This window comes from Sardina pilchardus, chromosome 7 (assembly GCF_963854185.1).
Source record: "Sardina pilchardus chromosome 7, fSarPil1.1, whole genome shotgun sequence".
Taxonomy (NCBI): domain Eukaryota; kingdom Metazoa; phylum Chordata; class Actinopteri; order Clupeiformes; family Clupeidae; genus Sardina; species Sardina pilchardus.
In genome coordinates, this window is record NC_085000.1 from 17,889,120 (window position 1) to 17,911,605 (window position 22,486).

Below are 22,486 nucleotides of genomic sequence, written 5' to 3' on the forward strand. Positions count from 1 at the left end.
GCGCGCCCCACTAGTGGGGCGCAGAGACATGCCAGGTGGGGCGCGAGCTGACGTGAAAAACCGGAGATTTCTTTTTAATCTGTAGCCTGTGCCTTCCTTTATTGATAATTACGAGAATGCACCTCCATCTCACAAAACAAACACAAACAAGGTAATCTAGACTCTTATAGGCCTATCATTGACCAGATGAAAATGTTGGTCTGTCCTGGAACCATAGTCCGAAAAAAATGATTGATGTCGGAATTTTAATTGCAACGGAAACAAAAAAAAACCCGTTTATGTTCGAGACGAGCGCAGTAAAATTGAAGGATATCTTGGCTATCTGTCCGACGACACAATTGCTGTTCTGCGATCTCGAAGAACAAGTGCTTGACAAACGCAAACACTCATGTTTTGCCTTGCAAGTGGACAAGGCCACCGACAGTTACAAAGGTGGTTTAGTTATTGCTTATGTCCGCTTTGTTAACTTGACAGCGGGCGAAGATATATTCTGCGAGTATGCCAAAAGTAGGGCCACTGCAGATGAACTATTCAACATTGATCTCAACAATTAGTCTACCTGGCAGAACAGGACATCAAATGGGAAAACTGTGAGAGACTTTGCTCGGTTGGCGCACAGACGATAGCAGGTAAAAGAAATGCTATCGTCGTGATAAAGAGGGTAGCCTAGTGCCCGATGCGCAACAGACGGACTGTTTCATTCAGGGAAGCGCTCGTGTCAAGGCTTGACCTGAATAAGATTTTGAACGAGGTTGAGGGTGTTGAACTTCATTTATAACACAATGGTAGCATGTAGTTGGCTCTTTTGCTGTATTATTGGAAATCATCTTTTTTTGAAGCAAGGATTGACACCTTGTCAATGACAAAAACTGACGTTATTGGTCATTGATTTAGATTTTTATTTTCTCTATTTTTGAACTGATATTTATCTTTTGTAGCCTAACTGTTATTTGTTAGGCCTACTGATGTATATTTAGCAAGTGACGTTATAAATATGACAATTTTGAGCTTGACCTATACTTTCTATAGAGCGATGATGGACAGGTGGGGCTCGAGAAAGCCCCCTTGATCAAAGTGGGGAATGAAAGAAAAAGTTTGAGAACCACTGATTTAATGTGTGTGCATGTATTTGTGTCTGTAACTGTTTAGTTTATCCCCTCCTTTCATGTGTCTGTTATGACTTCATAGTGGGCTCAACTGTCAACAACTGTCCAGGGCGAAGTCGGTCTACCCTGATGGCACTACCCTGATGATGTTAGCCATGGCTGCTGCCCTCAACATGGTGTAAGTGTTTGTGTTTTGAATGCTTTTTTTTTGGGGGGGGGGGGGCTATGGGGTATGTTATTGAGCATGCTCTAATTTGTTTGTCATATGTGCTGTGTAATATATTAATCCAGAAAGTAAACATGATTATTGTAGTTACTAAAACAGTCTTAAAGGAATAGTTCGGTATTTTACACTTTGAGCCCGTTTTCTGTATTGCCTAGCATGAAAACGAGTGTTAGACACCGACATTTCGACGATTGAGCCTGTTTGTGGAATTTGTCAGCTTTAGAATAGAGCTCTGTATGGCTCGCTTTGTGCATGGTCTATTCTGTCCTTAAAACACCCCTAAACGTTCGTTTTAAAAAATGTGCAGCTCACCGAGTGGTTACTGGTCTTCAACGATCTTCTATAGCAAGTTTCGCAGTGAAACTCAAATTCTGTTGTGTTATATTAGGCACACACGGTTGAAAGAGTACTTCTGGGTAGAGATGCTCCGATCAGCATTTTTGGGGCCGATCACCGATTACCGATCATCAAAATCATGATCGGCCGATTGCCGATCACTGCCGATCACAGAATGGCAGGGGAATGAGAGTCTTTTAACAATAGTCTAGCAGAGTTTGCATCATTTGTAGAAATTAAACTAACTATGAATTAATGTAAGTGGCGTAAAAGACAGTAGGCCTAAGGCTAGTCAAGATGTTGAAGAACCACCATTTATCGATTTGTATTTAGAAAATGAAATAACTTTGGCCATCTTTTCCAAATATGCAGCGAGACATAAAATGATTTCATACAAGGAGGGGGTCAGGCAGACCAACACACAGATCACCTAAATGGGATGGGACCAAATTACATTGCCTAGGCTACTTGAAAAGTATAGCTTCTAAATAGACTGACTACATTAAATGAAAAACGTGTTACATCAAAACCTACTGCCTCAAAGTGCAAAACTATGGCCTTTTCTCTGTTCCAAATCCCCCAAAAAAGAAATAATGTAAGCTACTGTAAGCAATAAATTGCAAGTCTTTTTTATCTTGGAATCCCCCATGACTGAAACATGCCGTTAAATGCCACCAGTTTGAGTCAATAAAGTGCGCTGTTAAGCTAGCAGGGACATTGGACAGGCGTCTGCGCTTGGGAAGCTAATATGCCTATTCTTCAGCTTGTCAATGGGCTACTGTTTGGTAACGCGGGGAGATACACATTAGGCTAGTATTTTATGCCTGCGGTGTAATATCGTGGATCAAGGCAGGTTAGGGCCGACTTACATTGCGCGATATTGCCATGTTTTCACAGTCGATGAATAAATATCCAAAGTCGGGACAGAAATCATGGTGCGGCGCGCTCCCGTGTACTCGTTTAATGTAAGGTGTTAATTAGCGGTTGTAAGCCAGTCGGAGTCTTTTTCTAATTCTGCCGTTACAACAATATCAAACATGTCTGATATTATCGCATGTCTGCATAGTCTGTGACTAGTTTGTGACTTAAAACTCTATGATTTGTCTTTAGATGTGAGAGTCTGACTGTCTTTCAAAAATCTTTTAGGCTACAGATATTTGCAAAATCGTAACTGGGCTTTATCCTCCACAACGAAATACAGGTTGTTCGAGGAGGCAAATTAATTCTGAACGTAATGCCTTTCCATCTTATCATCCCTATCGTTAGTAGGCCTACAGTCGGCTGATTGAAGGATGGGGAAGTTGGCTGGTTTAGTTTCTCATAGGCTACCCGACATATTCAGTTGTCCGTCAGTGGTGTTAAAACGTCTTTGGCTTCCACCTCGAGGGATTTCAGCACGACATACATTGCATATGGTTAATTTTACACTGAACCTTTAGCCTACTCATGTTTGCCACTGCAAGCTCCTCTCTACTCTAGGCTGTTGTGTGCATAGATATATCTATGGTTGTGTGCCTGTGCGCTGCGCCTGCAGGTGAAAAGATGTCACGCAAGTAATTTACAGTAGGTCACATGATCGGCTTTTTTGATCGGCGCTTTTGAGCTTCACCGATCAAGCCATTTTTAGCCAATATCGGCCGATCATGATCGGCGGCCGATCGATCGGAGCATCACTACTTCTGGGATTTCGAAAATCCCTGATAACAGATGACAGAAGCTGTATTTCGCTGCTAAACTTGCTATAGAAGATCGTTGAAGACCAGTAACCACTCAGTGAGCTGGACATTTTTTAAAACGAACGTTTAGGGGTGTTTTAAGGACAGAATAGACCATGCACAAAGCGAGCAATGTTAAAGCCATACAGAGCTCCATTCTAAAGCTGACAAATTCCACAAATGGGCTCAATCGTCGAGATTTCGGTGTCGTTGACTCGTTTTCATGCTAGGCAATACAGAAAGTGTAGTGGGCTGAAAGTGTAAAATACCGAAATATTCCTTTAAATTTTGCAATTTAGCGATGTTTACCATTGTTATAACAAATTCAATTTGTTGTACAGCATGCATCATTTTGTTCAATCTTATTTTTATTGACAGAGCCCTCATAAATAAACTGATATCAAGAAGTAACATAGATGGTGACAAGGGTGGCAAGGGTGCCTCATGGCAAGGTAATTATCATTTCTATTTCTACATCTGATTGCCTTTCTTATTTTTTAAAGCTATGATTTGTTTTGTATGGCAATTGCTGTTTATTAACAAATGATATGGCAATTGCTGTTTATTCTTTTTAGGAGCCATCCAGAAGTCCCAGCCTGGAGCCAGAGGCTGCTATTACAAGTCAGATGGGAGATGGCCTACAGTATGTTAGGCATCAGAAAAGTGGTGTACGCATGAAGGCAGAGTTGCCGCAGGCAACGATGAGATTAGGTATGATATCACAGACATACTTCTGTTCAGAAGTGTAGGGTCACTTCGAAATGTCCCTTTAAAAAAAAAAAAAAAACACTGGACATATCAAAGTGAACTCCCAAACTTTGCTATGGTGGTGTATTGTACACATCTGCATTACTTCTATCTATTGCACCTGACTAGTGTGGGTTTGCTTTTATTTGTCACACAACCGGAGTAGTTTGCATTAATTACTGTATATTCATGAACGGGGTCAATTGTAATGTATGCTTTCTTTCTCTTTTTCAGACACTTGACATTTACTGCGAAAGGTACCATCAGAGCACCTCTCCCTACCCTGCAGGATACCTATACCAGAAGAGTACAACAACAGCCCAAAAGTATTTCAAAAGACATTTCACGCTCTGACCACGGACTGTTTAAACCACTGAGGTCAAGCAGACATCTCTGTTCCCACGTGGCAGACTGAGGGAACACCCACAAAACAGACTGGGGATGAGTTTCTTTACTCCGCATCCTGTACACACACAACTCCTTATACTACATTACATAGACTTGCCATACTGCACTTACACACACTGCGCTTTTAACCCCCTTATCTGTGTCAAATCATGTGTTCAAACCATGTCTACTGTTGTCTGTCAACATCCACTTCAGTCATACATTTGAAATGTCTTAAATAAATAACAAAAGTTAAAATTGTTTTATTGTCTGCAGTTAACTGAAATATTTTAGAATATGAGTTATTCTATTATGGCTATGGCTATGGCTATGGTTATTTAGCAGACGCCTTTGTCCAAAGCGACATACAAATAAACAACAATACAAATTAAATTAACAGTGAACAATTACAAACTAGGGAGAATAGTAATATTATCAGTAAAACAATAATTTTAAGCACTAACCTAATGATGATGGCTAATGTAAGTTCAATTGAATTCACAGTATTTAACTGACCCAGCTTCTACAGGGAAACAACCAATACTGTAAATACAACTAAAAAAAAAAATCTTAATTTAAAATCAGTTGTTTTTCATTTTACAGTGAATATATAAAATACTGTAAATGGAAATACGGGACCTTTACTGTAAAAAGTATTCACAGTAACTTACTGGCAACAATTGGCCAGTAAGTTACTGTAAATGGAAATACAGCACCTTTACTGTAAAAGGTATTCACAGTAACTTACTGGCAACAATTGGCCAGTAAGTTACTGTAAATGGAAATACAGTGCCTTTACTGTAAAAGGTTTTCACAGTAACTTACTGGCAACAATTGGCCAGTAAGTTACTGTAAATGGAAATACAGTGCCTTTACTGTAAAAGGTTTTCACAGTAACTTACTGGCAACAATTGGCCAGTAAGTTACTGTAAATACAACTGAAATCACAGTATGTAATTGTTTTTCATTTTACAGTGAATATATAAATACTGTAAATGGAAATACAGTACCTTTACTGTAAAAGGTATTCACAGTAACTTACTGGCCAATTGTTGCCAGTAAGTTACTGTAAATTTCACAGTAAATTTTTTACAGTGCAGCCTTGTCATGCTCTGCATAGCAACAAGGTTCTCAGTCTCCTCTACCAAGTCCTCACCACATAACAGCAGCAACACTGGAAACAGTGGCTTAAATAAAAAGCCTAAGCCATACGGCACAAGTGAGAGTAGCATTGGTAAAGGATATATCCACGGCTGTGGTTCGGCCATAGGCAAATGAGTACTACATTCTACATAGCTGTGCAAAGGCATGCGTGCCTTACAATAGTTTTGCAACAGTGTAGATATTTGGCTCTTTAAGTCTTTCAGTTTAGCACCAAGAGGGCAGATGTTTTAATGATAATGATAAAGCAGCCTGCAAAACAAACCTTTACAGTTCTCTGTTCATACCTCTCTAATGCACAGCTTTCTTGTTATTTGTTTTGGATTAAACCTATAACCATAACCATAATTGGCATGGTTTGTCATGTCCTACCATAACTGTTATTGCTTTGTTGTGCTGAAGCAAAAAGGTCATTTCTTTCTCCTGCTGGATTTTTAAAACCACTGCACAACGAAGGATTCAACAATGTGCAATTAGAATGTCTGTTTTGATTTGTCTTCGTTGTTATTGCTAGTTCGTTTGGATTTCACCCTAAACAATTTGCTCTGCTGATTCAATATTATTGTCAGTTACCTCATCCAAGCACAGGCAGCCACAGTTTGCAAGTGGTATCTGGAGGAATCATTGTCATGAGTTGTGTGCATGGATCTGTGCTGCATGTGGATATGTGTCTCAGCATATTCAGTAGGGGGTTAGTTACATCTATGTGATTGATCAGCACCGCCATGCCTCTATAATCTGAGTGATTAAAGGCTGTGTAGGAGAGGCTCAGTTAAGAGGGTGAAAAGCTGTCCACATTAGAGACGTAATGAATGGGTCAGTTCAACACTGAGCGTACATTTGTTGGCTGCCTCTGAGATATTGGTTGTTAGATGGCTGGCAAAAAATAATCCTGGCATTTTAAATTTAACACCTCGCTTTCGAAAAAGAACACTTGGCAACTACAGGGTTGTCTGAAAAGATTTGCGATGGCATCTTAGGCTTGTGTTGCTTAAAACTAACTGCGACAAAGTTGTTTTTGAGCGAAAATTGCCGCTGTATGTTCTCATACAATATATCTGCTATCAGCCACAGATAGACGATCACTCAAGCTCCCACTAAGCAGGGGCATATCTCTTTCCAAAATGGTGCCCTATCTTTTTTTATAGGTGTGGGTTTTGTTCAGTGCAGGGAGAATTATATTAGCTGTACTTGAGAGCCTGTCTCCTGAGAGAAAAATTATCATGTGAAATACTTGCTAGAATAAATGCGTAGGATCATCTGAATTCCTCTGAGTGACATTTGTATATTGAGATGACTCACCACTAAATGTGCCCTAGTTTTTATGAGGTGTAACAAAAGAACGCTGAATAACCCTTTCCACAGTTTAGACTTCAGACGATCGAGACTGAAGTTGAAAGACTCCACAGGCTTCTAACAAGGGAATTCCTAGACTTAGCACACCAGAGTGTGAAGTAAATGCTGATTTGTACTGTTAATTTGACATTTAACTTGAATATATTTTAAGGATTACTGCATACCCTCTAAGGAGTTTATGTTGCAGGATTTTGTTTTAGGCTGTTGAGATACGTACATGTATAGCAGTACACAATAGAATGTTATATACAATTTATAGTGGTGGTTCAACTGATTGCGACCCCAAGACCACTGACCAACGACATGAAGACCACTGCTGAAAATAATGATTCACAGTGAAACTACAGGTACATTATCTAGTGCATCAGCAATGCCTTCACAGACCACTGATGAAAAAGCCTGGGCATAGCAGACAAATCATAATACAATATATTCTATACATCTAAGGCTGCTTGCTCACATAGACAGACCCCATAGAGGGATGTCTTTAGAGATGGCACTGAGCCTTTCCTTTATCAGTGGCTGGCTGAGTCAATCTACTCTGTGTGGGTTGTGAGCCAGGTCATGTTGATCAATTCAGAGACAGGAATCAGATTTTCTAGCTACGATTTTACTATAAAGGAACTGAGCCTCAGTGGATTTGACCAAAAGAACTGCCTTGTCAAATCCACTGAATAAAGGACAATGCTCTACATACATTTTTAATGTCTTGCTCATTTGTCCCTGTTCATGTAACATTTATAACGTGACATAATTTGTTCTTAGCTAGAGACTGAATTAGTGTGTCAAAATGAGGTGAAGGGCATTTCAATGTGAACACTGCCACTGCCGAGTGATTTTGGCACAGATTGACTATATAGCCTTCTGAGTATCATTGTGTTGGGAGTTTTCTGTTGTGACCAATGACAGACTTTGCCTTGTGGTCTCTCTACACAACTGCCAGACTGTGTCTAAATCTGTTGCCTGTCTCGCCTGGGCACAGTTCCCGGGCTCAGGGCTACACATCTGCTCAGTAATAAAGATGATATTGGGACAAGAGGGCCGACGACTTCAAAAATATCAAACATGGCAAAACATGCTAATTATGTTTTCGCACACAGCGTGCGTCCATCGTCTAATCTGACATTTTGTCGGCCTCCTACAATGTGTTTACCGGGGAATGAGGAAATATAACAACAGCGAGCTCACATCTTTTCTAGTTTCTGGTTTGACATTTGACTGTCAATCTATTAACATTATTAGCCTTCATCTCTGGGGGGTATTTGAGGTGAGGCTGCAAAAGAAACAGTGGCAGAGGCACCATACCCAAGTCATTCAGATGCAGCGCCAAGATACAATGGACAATTAACACTGCCAAATGTCAGGTAGGGTCGTTATTAGGATAATTAGCTCTCCGTCTCCATTTATCTCTACCACTTAGCACTGCGATGGATTCAGACCTGGCTGTTCTTCAGTCGGACAGTATATATCACTGTTGTAGCCTATTATTTATTTCATATCATATTTATGACTGAATCTCACATCTTTAAGGAGTTTCCAGTGTGCGGACATCTACTTTCTTTTAAATCTCACATCCACCTTTTTTATACTGAGCAATAAAATAGTTGCAATAGATATATTAAGGAAGCGTGCTAAGACAGAGCTGTAGTAATGTTTTGTCACACACACTGATGACAGCGTTGACGTTTCCAACAAACCCTATATTGCGTCACCCCTAGCATGATACAATCTATCAAACACTTACTGTACTATGACAACAAAAACTGTTGCTGTTAACATTCTGGATTTTGTTTTCCTTCATTTAATCGGCATTCCAATTTCATAACTATTAGGAAAACAGATGCTCTGGGAAAACAACATTGTTGGAACTCTCTCTATAGGCTCAGTATTCAGAACTAAAAAGAAAACAAAAAAGGAGCATAACATCCCTTTCAGCCAGGGAGTGGGCTCAAACAATATGGGGAAGAGGCAGCAAAGAATGCCAACACTGCATACTGTATAGTGGCTGCCTCTTAAATATCAGCTTCGCAATTAAAGCAATAGTTCGGAATTTTGGACATAGGACCTCATTTCCAACTCAGTCTGGGTGATATAGGTCGGTGAAGACCATTTTCAGTGAATTTCTGCCCTTCCTATGAGTTGCAGCGTTCATCTCGTGCTAATCTGGTGCCAAGATAACGCAAGTCAACGGTAACATCCAGCCTGCCACTGAAAACACTCCACAGAACACCCGAAACAAATACATTTTAACGTCAGACTATCGATGCACATGCCTAGTGTTGATAGAACCATGTTAGAAATAAAACGAACCTTGCATAGCATTGCAATAGCCTACTTTGTTCCCTGTATGGCAGTGGCGGATTGATATTGAGAAACTAGTCCCTCAAAATGTAATAAATCATTGAGTTGCAAGGTTAGTTTTATTTCTAAAATTATTCTATCAACACGGACATGTATATCAATAGTCCGACGATTTAATTGACTTGGTCCTATGTCCAAAATCCCGAACTATTCCTTTAACCTTTCAAGTGTCCTTTTACATTTCTTTGAGAGGCTTGTGACTGAATATTGTGTGAATCATGAGATGCCATGAGATTTCAAGCTCCAGTTATTTTGGACATCATTTTGCCTATACAATCAATTATATTCTTATTTTTGCGACTGAAATTCTCAACTAGTAATGTTTAACATACAATCAATCTAATTGAATATCAAATACAGCCTCTAATGGGTACATAAACAGTTATCCAAAGGTAAGTGACTTACTTTATAATAGGTTAAAGATCAATTACATAAATACTCCCAGGTCCAATCACATGACAATAATGATAAACTTCTACATTTTCTCAGTTTTAGGGTGATAAGCCATCTAATCTCACTTAAAATCTGGTCACGTCACGTCACAAAGGAAATCTATTGATTGAGTGGCACTGGCTGAAGAGGGGCAATGGTTGTCTGGCAACGCCTCCTGGTTTGAGTCCATCTTTTCCTGGCCTCAAATCAAGCTGATATCTTTGCGCTAGACATCATTTCAAGGTGACAGTACCCTTTTAGGTTCATGTATAATAATGTTCATCATTTATACGATGGTGGTGAAACTGTTGAACTGTACTGCTAAACAGATTTATTCAGCTATTTAACAAATTTGGAGGTGTAATGTTAGTAGAATTGGTTTGTAACTTGAGAGAAGGATACCATGTCCGTGTCTTTCATTGATATTCTTGTCCAATCACTCATTTATTCTCTGGCTCAATCAGAAATTATTCCTGATGTTGTAATGAGCTATGCCAGAGGCATTAGCATTCATAATACCATCTGTGATCTACAGGGAAAGATTAATAAAGATGGGGGGAAAAAAACTATCATCATTTTCTGTGCATGCTTAATTTGAAGGCATCCACATACAAATATAACCATAGACAAACACACACACGCAGGCACGCACGCACGCACGCACGCACACACAGTCACACACACACAGTCAAACACACACACAAACACAAACACGCACGCACACACACACACACACACACACACACACACACACACACACACACACACACACACACACACACACACACGTGTATGTGGATGCCTTCAAAATAAGCATGCACCGAAAATTATGAATTATAAATGCTAATACATACATATACAGTATATATATATATATATATAGATATATCAATGGAACAACAAATCCTTGTATTTAAAATCTCTCCTGTTGTGCAGTCCTGATACTAAATATTTAGCTAATAATTAGCCAACTAGGATACTAGATTTCAATGAACTTTTTGTGCCTTAGTATACCTAACTTCACACATAATATGTCTTGTAGCGAAAAGCCTAATCACTCTCTGGTGTGAGGTCCTGGTCCTGGATACCTGCACACACTAAATCCTACCTTTCTGTTTGAGTAAGTGGAAAGCCTGAGTAGGTATAGCTAACATCACTGTATGCGAATCACTTAGTGTAATAGCTCCCTTCCTTGACATAATTGAATTACTTGAACTACTCAGTTTTTCCACTGACGTCGAGATGAAGGTGTATTGTTTTTAAGAAACGTATACCCTGAATCCCTTTCCATTTGACACTCTTATGAGGTTTCAAAATATAATATATATTAGAAATATTTTTCACATATTTTCAAATATTAGAATTGTTTTTTCATATTTTTCACAAGTGAATATAAAAATTCACACTACATTGTTATTTTAAATATGGGTTATTCCTCTGTGTTAAATATGTGTGGAAACATTCAAGCCTGGAAAGATACCTTTTCCAAATGACACTTCATATATTATTCATGATATAGAGAGAAGGGTATAGACACACGGCTGAACAACCAACAAAAACAGTCAAATCTTTCATAGCGCATCACAAGTGATCAGAGGAGTACTGGAGGGCAGCAAAACCTGTTGACAGGAAGCGATGCTTCATGCAGCACGACACAGGTTAACACAACACAACACGCCACTGCAACAGCACAGCACAACACAACCAAAACGCAATTTTAACATCGCCTGCTGTCACTCACCACTCCTGCGTGGGTTCGTCGATGACCAGCAGTATCTTGAACTTCTTGGGCGCCGTGACGGTGGTCTGCTCCACCAGTCCCGCCGAGGCGGCCGTCTGCTTCACCACGTTGGTGATGGAGCTGAAGAACCCCGTGCCGGCGGGCTGGGACGCCGGCTGGGGCTTGGGCTGGAGCTGGGGCTTGGGCTGAGGCTGGGGCTGGATCTGGGGCTGGGGCTTGCGCTCCACGGCCGGGGAAGTGCTGGGCGGAGGTGCTCCGCCGACGACCTGCCCCCCAGGCGCAGGTGCCAGAGATACCTCTGGCTGCGGGGGAGGAGGAGGCTGCGAGGGGTCCGGCTTCTGGAGGTCCGACAAGTAGCCATTCGGCAGGTTGGAGATGAAGGTGCTGTCGGACAGACGGCGACGCAGGTAGTTCATGGCTGCGGCGGCGTGATGAGCTGGACGGACAGCTGAAAAGGAGGAAGAGGAAGAGGAGGAGGAGAGGAGAAGGAAGAAGCGCACAGGAGATGGTGGCTAGCAGGTTGCGTCCAGAGCTGAAGAGAGAGCAGCAGCAGCAGTAGCAGCAGCAGATGGGTAGCGCTTGGAGTAAAAATTGACGTGAGCAGAGAGGATCACCTCCCTCCTGGCTGCAGCTGTGTGAGGGTTGGGGGGTGTGTGTGCGGAGCGTGCGTGAGGGGGGGTTTAGCACCCAGTGCAAAAGGGTTTCCTCCCAGCTCCACTATGCTACGCCGTGCTCGCCGCTCGTGAGCTTTCCCCCCCTGCCTGCGTGAGTGACGCTGCTCACGCTCCCAGCCAATCACCAGCCCCACCCCCCGACCATCCAAATGAATCCCTGCAAGAGATGCCTGTTCGCTCGGACGCTCGCTCGCTCGCTCGCTCTCTCACGCACGCGCTCCTGCTCTGCTCTGCTCCGCTTGGCTCAACAGCGCACTCACGCTCACTCTGACTTCCCCTCCCCCACTCTCTGCTGCCTCACCAGCGTCACGTCTTCCTTGCAGGGAGGGGAGGAGGAGGAGGAGAACACACACAATAATAATATAGGGGAGCTGCTTCTAGGATACTGTGTGTATGTGTGTTGTGTGTGGGGGGGGATAAAATGGAGGTTACCTTCTCCGCAGTCAGCTCTGTGTTGTTTTTTTGTCCACCTATACCCGCGTGTTGCCTGTGCTGCGTGTCCTCTAAAGGGTGAAGAAAGGACAAGAAGACAAAATGGCTAAGAGGGATTTCTAGTGTCTGAGCAAAAGGAGAGACAAGCGCCGGCACATCTCTCCTGGGACCTCACTGAGCACTGTTAACCCCCTCCTTCACAGAGACTGATTTATGAAGCCATCTTTCCTGTAAACTGCTATGCAGAGAGAGAGGGAGAGAGAGAGAGAGAGAGAGAGAGAGAGAGAGAGAGAGAGAGAGAGAGATCAGTGTGATGGTAATGACTTGGGGCATTTCACCCCCTCATTCAGAAATATTCACTAGTCAATATATTCACTGCTTTAAGTTACATAACCCCATTAGGCCTACATAGGCTATTGAGTTATTTCCAAAAAATAAAAATAATGGTGAACATTAATTAATATATTTTCATATTCTGCATATCTCCTACTTTCCATGTTTATTTTTATCTATCCTACATATAGGTATCCTATGTACTGTAGGCCTACTGTCTCTTCTGGCAGAGCCAGTGGTCAAAAGTAGTTCTATACACCAATTACTGTAATTACAGGTATCCATGGAAACAATCCTTAGAAGAAATGTTCAAGCCATGGAAACACAGGAAAAGAAATTGAAGGTAGAAACACAATGACAATAAAATGCTGTACAAGGCAGTATAGGCTACAAGAAAACTTCTAAAACAATCTAAAAAATGATGGGGAAAATGTTACATTAGGCCTAGGCCTACATGTTACAAGGCTACATAAAAATTCATAAAGGCCAAAAGAAAATGGATCTAAATAAAAGCATTACACAGGAACATAACTAAGCATGATTGAATTTTGGTCTAAATCTAACATTTCTATCCAAATGCATGTCAAACCTTGCAAGCACCACCATTAGTCATCAGTGGCACTGAGGTTTTTTCTTGCTAATTGCCCTGACTTGGACCCGGAGCTGCACTGTCTGAATGACAGAAGCATTTGTCTGTCTTTCACTTGACCACCATCATTCATAATAAATAAGAAGATGATACAAAAAAGTAGTTGCTCTTGAAAAAGCACAGACCTACCCCATAAAGAAGTAAACATTTGCATTCATTGCATATCTAAAGTGTTCTGCATCACTGTTTCAGAATATTTCTGAGTTCATAGGCTACGTCACTTTGAATTTATCATAGAGCAATGCGAACACCACTCTTACTTTTTTTACAGAAAGATAGACAACTGAGTAAAGGAGAATCCGACCTTTGCCTTTCGTTCAAGAACAATTCTGGTTTGATTGATGTTCTCTAGTAAAGCGGGCATGGTGGGCTGTGGGCATGGCTGTGGGCTCCTGCGCAGTTTTGTTGCTTACGTCAGTACCTGTGAGTCATAGCTTGCTGGCTAGCAAACAAGTTAGCCAACTACTAGTAGCTGGAGTAAGTTAGCAATCGTGTTACATTCAGGCAAGCTACGTTCTTCACAGCGGGCTGTGAAAACTGGCGCGTCTCTTTGATTTAAACACGTTGTTTTGATAACGTGTCGTACATATACTTCGACTAAACGTGTTATATAAGTTATCGACGTGTTGCTTGAATCTTTTTTGTTTTATGGTTCGAAATTATCCTACTTTGAAATTACCGTATCGTTTTGTTTAGTTGGCTAGCTTGTTAGCATTAGCCTAATGTCAGGAAAAGTTCGCCGTTATTCGCAAACTAGTGGATATTGCTAGCTTGCCGTCCATTAGAGCTAGCTCGCTACGTCGACAAAAGTAAGTCGTAGTAGTAGAGTTACGTTAGTTTAGTGCTTGTTATACATCAAACGCTTTTCTGGTACTTAAGAAAGCAAGTACCGTTTGTTGTGAGCATTTCCGTGACACACAAAGTGAAGCAGTGGGAATACATTGATAGCTGGCCAGCTAGCTAATTTAGAAGCTAGCTTGGTTAGTCTTTTTCAGTTAGCTAGCTACTTAGCTAACTGGCTAAATGCTTATCACGAGAATGGACCTGTTGAACTATCAGTACTTGGACAAAATGAACAATAACATTGGGAGACTACACTACGAAGGTAACGTAACCGTTTGGCATGTATATGTTTTGTTTCATTACAGCTATGTGGCCACAATAACTTGGCAAACGTCAACAAGTAAGTCAAGTTAATAACAATGTGACGTCAACTGTAAAGGTACAACTAACTGGGTAACGTTACTTAACTTAATGTTATTGAGTGTAACACACCTGTGTAATTGTGTAATTACAGACTTTTATGGATATCTTAATTAGTCTCCAGATATAATAGCATACTATGACTTACTTTATAATTATGAACTGACTACTTGGTGTTATGTTTATTGTGGTGTGAACAACGTGAGTCTAAACAGAGATGTGTGAATTGTCATACTGAAATGAGGTCATGAAAATATCTGTGAAATGCAACCTAAGCGTAAAATCTACTGCCATTAAGTTGGATTTTATGTGTATGTGACATATTTTTTTTGTCATGATTCACGAGATGGACTGTTTGATTTCCAGATGAGTCAGGTCTCACAGGAGAGTCCAGGATGCAACCCATGACCTCTTCCATGGGCAGTTCCAGAACGGGGCCCCCTCCCGTAAGTCCGAGCAAAAGAAAATACATCGGGGAGCACATTGAGGACCGCATTGATTGCGACAATGAGCATGTGACCAAAATGAGCCGACTGTTTGCTGCACAACTGTGAGTAACAGTGTTGTTACACTAAACTCTTCCCTATAATAATTTATACAATTTCTAAGCTCATATTTACCCTAGTGCTGTCAGTCAAGGATTTTAGTTAAATGCTAAAAATGGTCTCAGTTAATAAAAGCTGACATCAGTTTGTTTTTGTCTCACCTGGGCTGGGAGATGCATGACAGTTTAAAAAAAAAGAGCATTCTCTATAATAAAAAAAAAAAAATGTGTTGATTTGTTTCTCGTATAGGAGGGCAAAAGCTTCAAATGGAGACAATGGCCAAGACCCATGGAGTCATGCACACAGCCCCTTTGAGTATCCCCCTAACGCAATTAATAATCTTCATGGCAACTTGGTGTATGCGCCCATGCCCATCTTTGCTATGGACCAACCCTTGGCTCTGACTAAAAACAACATGGACGCCGGGCGGACCTCCACAGCGCTGCCCGCCACTGCCCCAGTGGAGCGTCAGCAGGTTTGTTTGGGTGTTATATATACATGGGATGGTTGATTCATTGTTAGCCGATAAAAAAAGTAGACATGTTTTTAGCCAGAAGGGAAGCCTAAAAAAAGTAGACATGTTTTTAGCCAGAAGCCTAATCGTTAGTTGTCAATGTTGTTTGTTGCCCCTTAGAATCGTCCCTCTGTAATCACTTGCGCTCCGGCAAGCAATCGCACCTGTAGCCTGTCTCATTGCCACATGTCCCATGATGGCTGCAACTCAAACTCCAAGAGCAAAGGAAATGGTAAGGGCCAAGCACCTGCACACTGGTGTAGCCTTTTTCCTGTCTTTGTCTTTGTGCTTTTGCATTCACAAGTCTAAACCATTTTATTATAAACAAAGCTGCTAATTGATGTATCTTTATATACAGTATGTGCTGTTTGCGGTTAGTGGCACAGTATGAACAAAAATAAAATTCAATTGAGTGAATAATAAGTTCCAACAGTAAGTTCCCTTTTTTCCTTCTCTTCTTCAGCCAACATGGTCTGTGACCCTGTGATTGAGGAGCACTTCCGCCGCAGCCTGGGCAAGATTTACAAGGAGCCAGAGCCAGCATCCAACTCTGTATCCATTACGGGCTCTGTGGATGATCACTTTGCCAAAGCCTTGGGTGAGACCTGGCATCAGATCAAGGCCAAGGGCAGTGGCTCTCGGAGCCCCAAGTCCTCCTCATAAAAGAATGGCAACAAGCCGCTGGTGACATGCCCCCCCCCCCCATTTATGAGATCATAGGGAATTACGGTCCCCTACCACACCCCCTTGTCTCTCTCCCTCTGCAAGCATTTTCGCTTTAAAGTGCAGCTCTTTGACAATATACTTCCATTTATAGCCAAACATAGACGAGCGTTGAACAACATTAGTGAAATGATATTGCAAAGTGGTAGATTGCGGGAAGGTGTCATCGTTTTTTTATATATATATAAGATTAGGCCAAATAGCAAGAGATTAACGTGATAGATACTTAGGCCTTGTTGGAGCTTGGCTACCAAAGAAATCTTAGTGTTAACAAGCCATTGTTTCTGTGATATTCTTTCACCCTGGCTCTTTAACCTTTTATCTTAATATATTGTGTGTATATATTTACTTGAAATGGATGGCCAAGGCTGGTTTTGCACTATGGCATGAGTCACAGGGAGAGAAATTTATGGAGGCTATTGACAAAATCATGCATCTGGCTATTTGACTTATTATTTTTTTTTTTTTCACTGCCTTTTATTTCACAAACCTGGAATTAACAATGTGTCTTGGGCGGAAGGCCCCACGACACTCATCGAGTAGATGTAAATACATGTTAATTTATAGGGAAGGTGTAAAATAGATTTTTATACCTTACCTAAAGCCTTAGTGAGGCACAGATAAGTCGCTGGAGTCTGCCTAGAGCAGTTGTGTCTTGCGCATTTTTATTTTAGCTGTGCCATTGGAGGGCAGTGTCAGCCATCTTCCCTGGTGTCACCACCACAGAAGCATCACGTGGGTGAAGCACAGTGCTACATTTGACCATTTTTCTTTATTTTCTTTTTTATTCTTCTTTTGAGGAAATTGAGTTTTTTTAAAAAGAGTTCAGCAGAAACTGCTTGGGTAGAAAAATGTGGTTTTGAAAATAGTCCCTGGGCTGATTTACTGTAATTGCAGCCCTAAGCATACTGAATATAATCTTTTTTTTTTTCTTTTTTTCTCCTTGGCTGTCTGTTAGCAAGGTAATGAGAAGCAGCAGGACCAGAATCCTGTTTGGCTCCTGTAAGGCACTTGTTCAATTGGTCATTTGTCATGTTTTGCACCACATAACAGAGACAGCAAACATCGACCGATATCACTCTGCACTCAATTAGTAAATACCAGTGTGCTGCAGTCCAAAACACGTGCAAAACATGACGAAAATCTGAACAAGGTGTTAACGCTCACACTCCCAAGTTCTGTTTTGTTTTCACAACAACTTTGATCTCATCCTGTTAAGTCAGCTTTTTGCTTTGTTTTGGATCCTTAAGCACTGTGTTTTGGTCAACGTTGGCCAAGTGGTGTGAAGTAGGTCTACCGCTTACAAATGCATGCTTGAAAAATAGCTGGTATCTATTACAAACCATATCATATTCTATGCTAATTAGTCTTCAGATTTCGTTTTATTTTTGTCAGTAACAGTTTAGAAATACTTACTGCTGGCACAGTTATTGTACTCCAATATATTTTTTATATCAATACTCATACGTTTTGCCTCTCGCTTTGAAGAATACAAGGCCTCTGGAAAGGCAAGTTGCTGTATACGGGGGAGCCAGGTTTCCCCCTCCCCGATCACTGCAGCGCAGGATGCGTTGGCTTCATGCAGAACTGTTATCATGTAGAAATCAGAAATCTTCAAAAAGCATCTACAGACTGGTCTACTAAAGAGCTATTCACTATCTATCTATCTATCTATCTATCTATCTATCTATCTATCTCCTGTTGTTTTCGTTTTGTTTTTTGTTTTGCAAGTGGACTCTGATTGATGAGGGCATACAGTACATTCCTAGCTTTGGGACACAGCGCAGGACAGGTGTCACATTCCTCCCCAAGTGCACAGGTGTGTTTGGGAAAGGAATCCAGCCCATTGGTTTAGACAGAGACTAACCCATGCTGATGAAGAAGTCACACTGGGTGTTGCAGTTGTTGGTCTTGTGTCAGTCCCTTCTAACTTTGTTGTCTATGGTGGTCATTTGACCTCTCGTTATCACACCATCTGCTTCTGAACTGTGATCTCTCTCTCTCTCTCTCTCTCTGGGCAGTTTGAGCTCAACTGGCACAATTGAGACACAGTATTTTACTGCTTTTTGTAGCTATTTTCAGAAAATGTATTAGATTCAAGCATATCCATGTAGGATGAATGATGAGATATAAGCAGTGGGTCAACATAGAAGTTTTACAAATGTGAGTGACAGGTGAGATACTGATTAGGTGATGGCACTTTGAGTATGGTGTCTTGATGCTCTGTGCATCTTGTGAATCTGTATTGATTAAGCTGACTTTGTCTTCACATGACAGTAATACATTCCTATGACTGTTGAAGAGAGGCAAGTCCTGTTCGGCATAAACTCACTCCTCACTCCGTTGTTTGTCTCATAAGCAATAACTGTTTATCTCTGCCAGATGTGGTGCATGGTTGGCCTAGAGGGATTTTATGAGTGTGTAGGTTCTTTCTTTTTTCTTGTTGGACATAGCATTAAAGCATAGCATAGCATTAAATCTGTTAAAGGGGATATGTGATGGTCTTCAGTTGTCTTGAAGACACCATTACGTCCACGACAACACTCCTCTATTCACTTGCATGCATTCATTACAGTGGCGGTTCGGACTGGTGCTAGGAGAGATTGAGTTCCAAAGCTAGGGGGTTAGCATGCTAACGTTCGGACTGGTGCTAGGAGAGATTGCGTTCCAAAGCTAGGGGGTTAGCATGCTAACTTTACTGGATATCCGGGCTAACACAGCATAGATGTCACATTCTTCACATTTTGTTACTAGGACATTTTTGAATGTTTTAAAAATCAAATACAGCATTTTAGAAAGTTGAATAGTAAAGGTAGTGGCTTATTCCTGATTCTACAACTTCATCAGTTAGTAACCTTGCTGGTTTACATTTGTTAATGTTTACCATGTCTTGCAAATAGTCTCTGCACTTCATAACAAGATTATATGTCTTGTGAAATGAGAGCCAATATTAGAAATCTGGCCTCTTTCTCCATCAAAGCTAGGGGGTTAGCATGCTAATGTTCGGACTGGTGCTAGGAGAGATTGCGTTCCAAAGCTAGGGGGTTAGCATGCTAACTTTACTGGATATCCGGGCTAACACAGCATAGATGTCACATTCTTCACATTTTGTTACTAGGACATTTTTGAATGTTTTAAAAATCAAATACAGCATTTTAGAAAGTTGAATAGTAAAGGTAGTGGCTTATTCCTGATTCTACAACTTCATCAGTTAGTAACCTTGCTGGTTTACATTTGTTAATGTTTACCATGTCTTGCAAATAGTCTCTGCACTTCATAACAAGATTATATGTCTTGTGAAATGAGAGCCAATATTAGAAATCTGGCCTCTTTCTCCATCACCAACCACCAACTTGACTTCCAAAACTCCCCGCACCTCAGCTGTGGCCTCTTTGAATTTGCATGGTGACCACTTAAGTAAACATATCATTCCCATAACATATGTAAATATGAGGTCCGTATACTGACCCCCTCAACTTTCTTTTAACCTTTTAGACCTACCTTAGCCTTTATCCTTGAGGTGTTTTTTTGCCTCTCTAATGATATAGATGGAGAGTTTTTGACTTTGTGATAAGGTTCAGCCATGCGTGGCATGGGCCAATCATGGAGGAAGGGCAATCGCTTTACAATGAAAAAGAGAGAAAAAAAACAGTCAGTCTGATTGAGGCATTGATATGGTGTCCATCTCCAGAGGACCACTCATCTCTAGCACATCCCCGGTCTCCATCAGGTCCTGTAAACGGGGTCTAAATGGCCAAATATGAGGGGTGGCCTCAGGTTGATGACCAAAGATTCTGTTCTAGAATCTTTGTTGATGACCCTGCTGCTGGTTTAGAAGCTAAAGGCTGTGACCAGTCTGCCCTCAGCAGGTATACAAGCCTTGCCTGTGTTGTGTTGTGACTGTATTTCTTGTAAATGAGATCAGTGGAACTAGGAAAGCCATTAGTAACTGGGAACTGGCAGACTAATGGACTGTTAATGAACGGCATTGACTCACAGAAACATCCGAGAACCTACAATGTAATAGACACGCAGCCTAAGGCTTTTCCCCCCCACAACAAATGTTTTGGCTAAACAACTACTTTGGATTAATTTTCTAGCTTGTGAAAGTGGCGGATCGCCAATATTGACTTTCTACCTGAATTAGTAGTCATCAAGATTTCCAAACTGTTTCTGGTTGCGAACTTCCTCTCCCATTCAACTTTAGTTTTGACTTGAAATTTCTGACGACTGCATTTTTTTCCCTTCCTTTCCTAAGAGCACCGTTGCTCATTGCACCTTTAGACAGATACACTCCTTTGTTGCCGGCAGACTGGAGAACCACTCGGTAGCATGAAACAGACGGTGGGGAGAAGAGTTATTGACTGCATGATGAATGCTTGAGAAATTGATAAGCACACAGCTCATCTGTTTGTGCTGACACTAAGAAAGTAAAAACAATCCCAATAGTGCAAGCTGTAAATTGCCTCAGACAGAGCAGCCGGGGTAATTTCTTGAAAGTTGTTGAGCTTGGCTCGAGAGGGTTCTTGAAATGTATTCTTCAGAGTGTATCAATCAGCATCTAGTAACTAAGGATGTGTTCAGTGGATCCTCATTCAGAGTCCCTTGCAATTTTTACAAGCTTTTCAAGTTCCTTGTAATTCGAAATGCTTCCTTTTTATCACTATACTGTATTTGTAAGACTATCATTGCGCCGTGCGCGATGAACACTACTTCTCTTTTTTTTTGCCTCGAGTAGATGATTCATGATGGGTAGTTATTTAATATTCATTATTCTGTCAGCATGCATTTATATCATTTAAAAAAGTTGATCTTTTTTGAAAGACCCGTCATAGGTTAAATCAAGTGCAGTTTTGTGAAAGTTTTTTTTTTTTTGGCGGGATGGCCTAATGACGAGAACACTGAACACGTAATGTAATTTTCTTTTCTTTTTTTTGTCTCTGTGCCACAAACCAGACCAAAGTCGTGAGAACTGCCTGTTTGATATAGGTCGGTCTGCTGACGCAGGAGTTCAGTGCGACTGTTCAAAGCATCCATCAAGAGCACTGTATTCAAAAACTTCTGTTTAAATGCCATTAACAGTTTGTAAGAAAGTGTTCTTTACATGGTGGCCTTATTTTTTTGTGTTTTTCAGAAAAAGAAAAAAATGCATTTTATACTCCCCTAACCTTAAGAACATTAAAGTGCTTTTATCACATGTTTTGCGTCAAGTGTTTGTTTTCCTAAAGCAATTATACCTTCTTAATTTATACGGGTAGGAGTGAGTGCTTGGTCTGGAGAAATAATAAAATTATGAGGTAGCAACTTGTGTTTTTGTTTATGCAAATGTCAATCAGTTTTATGCAGAAACCTCTCACTCCATTAAAATGACTTGATTGGTGTAAGTAAGTGACTGAATGGGACACCAAAGCTTAGAGTTACAGTGCCTATAGAAAGTCATCATACCCTTTTGAAATAGTTACTTTTTTTTGTCTTACAGCCTGAAATCAAAACCCATTTTAAAAAAAATCTTTTCCAGTTTTATTAACAAATTTAGCTGTACAACATCAAAATAATGAAAAAAAAGTAAACAGTTCTGAAAATTAATAAAAAATGAAAAACTAGAATAACAGGGTTGGAAAAGTCATCATACCCCTGACTTAATACTTTGTAAAGCTTCCTTTTGCTTTCATTACAGCCATCAATCTGTTTGGATATGTCTCTATTATAGCTTTGCACACCTAGATAGGGGAATATTTGCCCAATTTTCCGTACAGAAATGTTCAAATTTAGTCAAATTCTGTAGGGAATGGCGATGGACTGCTCTCTTCAAGTCAATCCACATATTTTCTATAGGATTTAAGTC

The 22,486-nt window shown here is 40.8% G+C and overlaps 2 protein-coding genes and 1 long non-coding RNA gene across 4 annotated transcripts in view; 2 read left to right on the plus strand and 1 right to left on the minus strand.

Moving 5' to 3' along the window:
* syn2a (synapsin IIa) overlaps window positions 1-14,039 on the minus strand; it is a 28,539-nt gene extending 14,500 nt beyond the window's left edge. Inside the window, exons 1-3 of one of the 2 annotated variants that reach the window (XM_062541002.1) lie at window positions 13,961-14,039; window positions 12,675-12,909; window positions 11,569-12,554 (exon numbers count right to left, since the gene is read on the minus strand). In XM_062541002.1, the coding sequence (XP_062396986.1) occupies window positions 11,569-11,984 (416 nt within the window). In that variant the 5' untranslated portion in view covers window positions 11,985-12,554; window positions 12,675-12,909; window positions 13,961-14,039. Of the gene's footprint in view, window positions 1-11,568; window positions 12,555-12,674; window positions 12,910-13,785 lie in introns of both variants that reach the window. The other variant, XM_062541001.1, reaches the window with a different exon arrangement.
* Window positions 1,232-4,748, plus strand: LOC134087484 (uncharacterized). The gene is made up of 4 exons (XR_009939832.1): window positions 1,232-1,284; window positions 3,762-3,835; window positions 3,959-4,094; window positions 4,365-4,748. It is a non-coding gene; the product is annotated as an uncharacterized LOC134087484 (long non-coding RNA).
* Window positions 14,040-14,160: 121 nt separating the features above from the next.
* vgll4a (vestigial-like family member 4a) lies at window positions 14,161-21,838 on the plus strand. Its single transcript, XM_062541003.1, has 5 exons — window positions 14,161-14,761; window positions 15,226-15,409; window positions 15,654-15,879; window positions 16,039-16,150; window positions 16,382-21,838. Exons 1-5 carry the CDS (start codon window positions 14,680-14,682, stop codon window positions 16,579-16,581), a joined length of 804 nt encoding a protein of 267 aa, XP_062396987.1. The 5' UTR covers window positions 14,161-14,679; the 3' UTR covers window positions 16,582-21,838.
* Window positions 21,839-22,486: the final 648 nt, after the last annotated feature.

Coding starts and splice junctions, on each gene's coding strand:
- vgll4a (XM_062541003.1), top strand. CDS start 14,680: ATGCTTATCACGAGAATGGACCTGTTGAACTATCAGTACTTGGACAAA. Junction 15,410..15,653: donor CGACTGTTTGCTGCACAACT/GTGAGTAACAGT, acceptor TTTCTCGTATAG/GAGGGCAAAAGCTTCAAATG. Junction 16,151..16,381: donor CTCCAAGAGCAAAGGAAATG/GTAAGGGCCAAG, acceptor TCTCTTCTTCAG/CCAACATGGTCTGTGACCCT.